The sequence below is a fragment of the Leiobunum rupestre genome, chromosome 6 (genome assembly GCF_980474605.1).
Source record: "Leiobunum rupestre chromosome 6, qqLeiRupe1.1.hap1, whole genome shotgun sequence".
Classification (NCBI taxonomy): Eukaryota; Metazoa; Arthropoda; class Arachnida; order Opiliones; family Sclerosomatidae; genus Leiobunum; species Leiobunum rupestre.
In genome coordinates, this window is record NC_143389.1 from 15,029,813 (window position 1) to 15,037,108 (window position 7,296).

The 7,296-nt window shown below is 34.3% G+C and overlaps 1 protein-coding gene across 1 annotated transcript; it reads left to right on the forward strand.

Annotated features, from left to right (window-relative positions):
* Positions 1 to 533: 533 nt before the first annotated feature.
* LOC149939346 (uncharacterized) lies at positions 534 to 2,888 on the forward strand. The gene has a single exon (XM_090179133.1). It carries the CDS (start codon positions 534 to 536, stop codon positions 2,886 to 2,888), a length of 2,355 nt encoding a protein of 784 aa, XP_090035259.1.
* Positions 2,889 to 7,296: the final 4,408 nt, after the last annotated feature.

The window sequence follows — 7,296 nt, forward strand, 5'->3', positions numbered from 1 at the left end:
TCAACTTGAGTTGAGTCAACTAGTTGGTTCGTGTGAATAAAAGTTCGATGAGTTGATCCACCAAAAAAGTACGCGAGAAAAAAATGGATCACTGATCCATTTTTGCTGACTCAGCATTTTGATTTGAAAAGTTGGCTCGTGTGAAAAGGTCTTAACAGTGATACCCCATTGGGTCTCTAAGAACTCGCCCTTCTCTCACTAGACCCATGAGATAGTTGGAGGGGGGGGGGGGTGCAAATTAACATTTTTAGCTGGCATCCCTGCATTTGGACGGATTATTCGTTTCCCTACTTCCGCTTGTATATTTTCAACGGTGGTCACGTGGTTAACTCGTACTTAAGCCATTGTGTTTATTCCAGAACGTATTAAGCAGGCTATTTGACTGTGATTGGTTCCCATTGAGAAACTAAAGCGCTGCTCTGATATTGGCGGAAAGCTACTAAGCGATGCAACGTCACTGATCATTGAAAAAGAAAATGGTGTATCAATATTGTGGAGATCTTTCATGGGGATTTTAAATTTGTGAACTTAAAATGGATGATTATCAGTGCCAAATTTGTGGACTCAAACGCGCAACAGCCATAGCATGGCTTAAACATATTAGAAACTTGCATTCTCCAGAACCAAATATAAATTTTGCATGTTGTTTTGAAGGGTGCTTTAAGCATTACAAAAAGTATAACTCTTTGAAAAGCCATGTTTATAGAGATCATTTAAAGAAAGGTATTTTGCTTGCACCAGCCCAAGTTGAAGAATGTAACGTTGTAGATTGTACCAATAATAATGAGGATAATGAGAGCAGCAACGAAGCTAATTTTATATCAAAAAAAGTTGAATTTGATAATATTCTAGGCGATTTACAGAGAGAGGCTACGCTAACGATACTACAACTACGCGAAAAACATAAATTACCACTTAATGTATCTGCTAGTATTTCTAGTAGTTTTGCTGGATTGCTAGAAAATTGTATCGAAGCCTGTATAAAATTTACAGCGGTATCAAATGAGGGAAATGCCAATATGGGAGACTTTTACGCGTCTAAAATATCAAATAGTGTCTTAGGGGTTGTGAAAAGTAACTTCCTTTTAGAAAAGTATTGTAAGGAAAACCTAAAATTAGTTGAACCCGTGGAATATATTTTAGGAACTGAAAGAATTAATGGAAAACCGTTTAAAAACAAATTTAGCTATGTGCCCATAATACCAGTCTTAAAGAATTTACTTAATCATTATGATGTTTGGAGAGAAATAACCAAAGAGAAGAAAGACAATAGTACACATTTTCTTACGGATTTTGATGATGGTGAGATTTGTAAAAGCCACCCATTATTTTCCAATGATCCCCACTGCTTGAGACTTCATTTTTATTTGGATGAGGTTGAATTAAACAATCCATTAGGATCAAAACGAGGGAAACACAAGGTTACCCTTATATATTTTATGCTTGGAAACTTAAATCCGTTGTATCGCAGTAAACTGAGCTGCATAAAATTAGCTTTGGTGGTCAGATACCCGTTTATAAAGAAATACGGTTATGGAACGATCTTAAAGCCTCTCTTGGAAGATTTAGAACTTTTACAGACTAATGGCTTTGATTTCAATGGCACAATGGTAAAAGGTTGTTTGGCCTCTGTTTCGGGTGATAACCTATCTAGCCATAGTATTGGAGGTTTCTTTCAATCATTTTCTTCCGGTCGTATTTGCAGATTCTGCATGACCAAAAAGGAAAATATTTCTCATTGTTTCGAAGAAAAAAACATGATTTTAAGAAATGAAGATACTCATGCTTATCACTTAAATGCAATATTAGCCAACCCCGACAACTCGTCTATCTATGGAGTTAAAGGCCCTTCTCCCTTTGCCATTCTGCCACATTTTAAAGTTACCGAAATGCTACCTCCTGATATCATGCATGACTTTTTTGAAGGGGTAGCACCGAAAATTATGAAAGCTCTAATAAATCACATTATTAAGTCGGGGTATTTAACTTTGAGCGAAGTTAATTATAAAGTACAAAATTTTCCCTATGGTAGTTTGCATTTAAAAAACAAAAGTGTGCCCATATCCGAACATGTACTTAAGGGAAAGAATTCTCTAACTGGCACTGCAGCCCAAAAGAAAACACTTCTACATCTATTTCCTTTAATTTTCGGGTCGGTTGTACCCCCCGATGATAAATTTTGGCCCATTCTATTAACCCTTTCGGAAATTTCAGAAATAATAACAGCTCCAGTAGTAGATTTGAAATGGCTGCCGTACTTGTATGATCGTATAATTGAATTTAATGAAATGTTTAAAGAAATCCCCGATGCATCTTTTACACCGAAAATGCATTACCTAATTCACTACCCGAGATTAATTAAAATGTATGGACCTCTTATTCGCCTTTGGTGCATGAGATTTGAGGCTAAGCACCAATACTTCAAATATATTGCAAGCATGTCTAGAAATTTTAAAAACATAAGTTCAACACTAGGGAAGCGCCACCAGTTTCTCCAGTGTTGGGAACAAAATGGTGAAAATGCCTTAGAAAGAGGTGACTTTGTTAAGTCGTCCAGCATAAAATTCAATCAACTACCTGAAGCACTATTAAAAAAGCTTAGGGAAATTTTTACCATTGAATGTGATGAATTAGGGCAGATTTCCGAACACATTTCTTACAATTCTGTACATTACAAAGTAGGATATTTATATCCTATAGATAGCTCAGACGAGTGTGTTTTTATAAAGATTTACTATATAGTTAAAATGAACGAATTATGGCATGTATGTGGTAGAATTGTCCATAGTACAAAATATTTGGAACACTTTAATGTTTACGCTGTGAAAGAAATTAATCAATGGCACATTATGAATCATAAACTATTGGTCAATACTGACAACTACTGATTTGTTGTAGAATGGCTCTACTTCAATATCATGTGACGTGTGAAAAAAATAAAAAAATAATTAAATGCAACGAAAAGTGCACAAAAGAAGAATTTTTAAAACTGTTAAAAGATTTGTTTAAGATAGATTTGATAAAAAACATGCAGGTGTTTGAAAGTGAGCTTTTTCAAGAGTGGGTGGATCATGATATAGAAATGGATGGTCTACCCCCAACCAACTCCAAACTTAATATAGTTTTGGAACAGAAAGAAGATACTGCTACGACTAAAGTGTGAGTTTATTAAGCAAAAGAAAATAGATGAAAAAATATGCTTCTAATCTAAATAAATTATAGGGTTTCCGAAGCTGGACCATCAGGATATTCCTGTGGAAACAAGAGCGACACACCTTCAATCCAGGTGGCAGAAACAGCTCAATCTACTCTTAGCGATTACGGAGACTGCCAGGCTTATGGAACACTGCCTAGAGTATATATTTTGCCAGTCTTAAACAGAGTCGTCATGGAACTAATTAAAAACAAAGATGCAACCATTTTTCATCGTAAATTTTCAAGTCAAATTATTAAAACCTTATTTGAAGACGTAAATAAATATACCTGGTGAGTGGTTTTTGAAACCTTGTAATTGGTGGGCACAATGGTAAAAGCGACAGGTGTGATATTTGCCAAAATCGCATACGGTATTTGTGAAAATTAAAATCTTAGAATCTTAGATTAATAAAAGAATTTATTTTTAATATCTTAAATTTAAATTACGAATATCAGTGTGATGGTAATCCGATTAAAAAATAAAATATATTATAGGTACCCTTCAGGAACTGAATATCAGAGAATTGGAGAGTCGTTAATTGAAAAGCATCCCTTTTTAAGAGACCGGCTGATGGGCACCAATGGCTTTGTACTTAAAATAAATTAATTTATCATTATTTGTAGACGATCTAGCCAATTGTAAAACCAAAGTAGAGCTCGGCGTTTGGATAAGAATTAATCACTTTATTTTTATCCACAAATTATCCGAAAAATCAATTATTTTTAGTCTGCATAATATCCGCGAATAAACAGTTAATCGTAATTTTTATATGGTTAATCAAAATTTTAGCGGTTAATTTATCTGTTTCGCCGAGCTCTAAACCGAAGACATTGTTCTATATTCATTGAGAAGTAATGATAAATTAATATTAGAATTGGCAGGAAACTATATAAATATTTTGATATATAATTTTCCGCTGTTAGTAATTTAAACGTTTCCTAAATTAATTACCAATATCTGAATTTTTATAGGGGAGTTGGATTACAGCACTTCAAAATAAGTTTCGACATGAAAGACTAAATAATCCCAATGTACCTGAAATCAAAGCAAAGAAGGGGTTATATGCCCAAAAAAGACCATTAACAGAGGTAACTGAAAATGTGCTGGAGTCTTCTAAGGACAACAACAAAAAGTTAAAAAAGAAAAGATTAATTCCTTTGGTATGAACTTTAATTTCTCGAATGAACTTTAATTTCTCGAATGAACTTTAATTTCTCGAATGAACTTTAATTTCTCGAATGAACTTTAATTTCTCGAATGAACTTTAATTTCTCGAATGAACTTTAATTTCTCGAATGAACTTTAATTTCTCGAATGAACTTTAATTTCTCGAATGAACTTTAATTTCTCGAATGAACTTTAATTTCTCGAATGAACTTTTAGATGTGTTCAGGAATGGCCGAGGATGAAGAGACAGTTGAGTGCCATCTGCAAGCGCTCAACAGAGAGTTAAAAAAGGCACCAGCATCCAGAAATGATTCTTTGATTGAAGAAAAAATGTTCCGCACAGCAGTCTATAGGCAAAAGCTTGCTTTTGAAACTACAGTTCAATTAATGACAGAAAAATTTCCACTCTTCCTTGAAATAAATGAGGTAGCGTAATAAAACCTAAATTATCTGATTACATTGTTGTTTAAGCTAATTTTTCATTTCTATTATAGCTCGTAAAGGAGTTCAATCTTCTTATCAATGTGAGGCCGTCAGCCGATAAGGTTTTGGTGCACCATGTAACAAAGATTTCAAAACGCATAATCGTACTGACTAAGAAATCTAAAGATGTACACTGTAAAAAGATTCATTCATTGCTAAAGAATAGCGAAGAAATTTTAAGCAGTACTGCCTTTGAAGGTAATTATGAGTTTTAACTCTTACCAAAATTTAAACATCGAAACTAAATTATGTCAATAATCAAACTTTACTGCGCAATCATGTTGGTTAAACGCATCTAGTGTCTAAAATAAGCAAAACTTGCGTCCAAGCCGGAATATTAGTTTTCAGCTATATTCGGGAGGCGAATAGAATAAATCATAGAATTAAATCATTGATAAATTTAGGCCAAGCGAGCTCTAAGATTGTCAAAAAATATATAGACAAAGACAATTGTTCTTCCTCAAGGATGATAATGTACTACTTGGCTAAGATTGTCAGTGCAAAAAACGGTTTTCGCTAGTTAATTGACATAGGTTAGTTCTGATAGTATGAAACAAACAATCTGTTTCAAGTAAGTTCTCCTTTTAACGAAAGACTATTAAAAAAAATTCGTTGAAATTTCAGAGAGAGAAATGTTGGCTAGTCTACTTTTGTTACCAGGAATTTTCAATGATGACTTTGGATATTGGTTTGCCATAGGAGTAAGTATATATTTCAGTGTATATATCGATGCCTGAGAGCCAAGGTAACGCTCTCCGGCATTGATTTGTAAGAAGTGATTTTTCATAATATCATATCATAAGTCTATAATATTTCCATAAATATAAACTTTTCATTTCCATTTGATTGAAATTATTATATATATAGAGACACGATATGACTTAAGTATTAATTAGGAACTGAAATTTTAGTATTAATTAGGAACTGAAATTTTAGTATTAATTAGGAACTGAAATTTTAGTATTAATTAGGAACTGAAATTTTAGTATTAATTAGGAACTGAAATTTTAGTATTAATTAGGAACTGAAATTTTAGTATTAATTAGGAACTGAAATTTTAGTATTAATTAGGAACTGAAATTTTAGTATTAATTAGGAACTGAAATTTTAGTATTAATTAGGAACTGAAATTTTAGTATTAATTAGGAACTGAAATTTTAGTATTAATTAGGAACTGAAATTTTAGTATTAATTAGGAACTGAAATTTTAGTATTAATTAGGAACTGAAATTTTAGTATTAATTAGGAACTGAAATTTTAGTATTAATTAGGAACTGAAATTTTAGTATTAATTAGGAACTGAAATTTTAGTATTAATTAGGAACTGAAATTTTAGTATTAATTAGGAACTGAAATTTTAGTATATAACATAGATTATTTAATTTTCTGGAAAATTAAAGCCTTGCTTCCTCCGATTTCTAAAACGTATCTACGATACTGCTCCCTAGAGTTCAAACATGATAAAACCGTTTTAATTTTATTAACTCTTGAAACTATTACTTTATGTAATTCCAAATTTCACGATTATTTTAGGCAGCAAAAAACAGCACTCCCACTTTGGTTTTTAATAACGAAGATGTGTTTGAATCAACAATGCAAGTGCACATCGAGGGAGTCGAATTTGAAGCTACCTCAATTGTTATGGGCATAACAACTCTTTTTTCGGCGTATTATGCCTTTCAGATGGCATATAATAATAATAATAATAATAATTTGACCGCCAAAGCGCGCGCATTTGACCGCCAAAGCGCTCGCATTTGACCGCCAAAGCGCGCGCATTTGACCGCCAAAGCGCGCGCATTTGACCGCCAAAGCGCTCGCATTTGACCGCCAAAGCGCGCGCATTTGACCGCCAAAACGCTCGCATTTGACCGCCAAAGCGCTCGCATTTGACCGCCAAAGCGCTCGCATTTGACCGCCAAAGCGCTCGCATTTGACCGCCAAAGCGCTCGCATTTGACCGCCAAAGCGCTCGCATTTGACCGCCAAAGCGCTCGCATTTGACCGCCAAAGCGCTCGCATTTGACGGCCAAAACGCTCGCATTTGACGGCCAAAACGCTCGCATTTGACCGCCAAAACGCTCGCATTTGAACGCCAAAACGCTCGCATTTGACCGCCAAAGCGCTCTCATTTGAACGCCAAAGCGCTCTCATTTGAACGCCAAAACGCTCTCATTTGAACGCCAAAACGCTCTCATATGAACGCTGACACGCATAATTGCACATATATGTGTTCAAAATTGAATACTATATCATTTGAATTTGAATGCTAAAGCAATCAAAATGCACGTGGGAGCATTCAATTATCAACGCTTCTTAAGCATGCAATTTTAAACGCAACATTTATCGTTCAAATTTGATCAAAAAAGCGTACCGCCAGGGTTGCACGACATTGAACGCTAAAACGTTCATTTTTGAGTGATCATTTTTTAGAGTGTGGGATATCGAAGG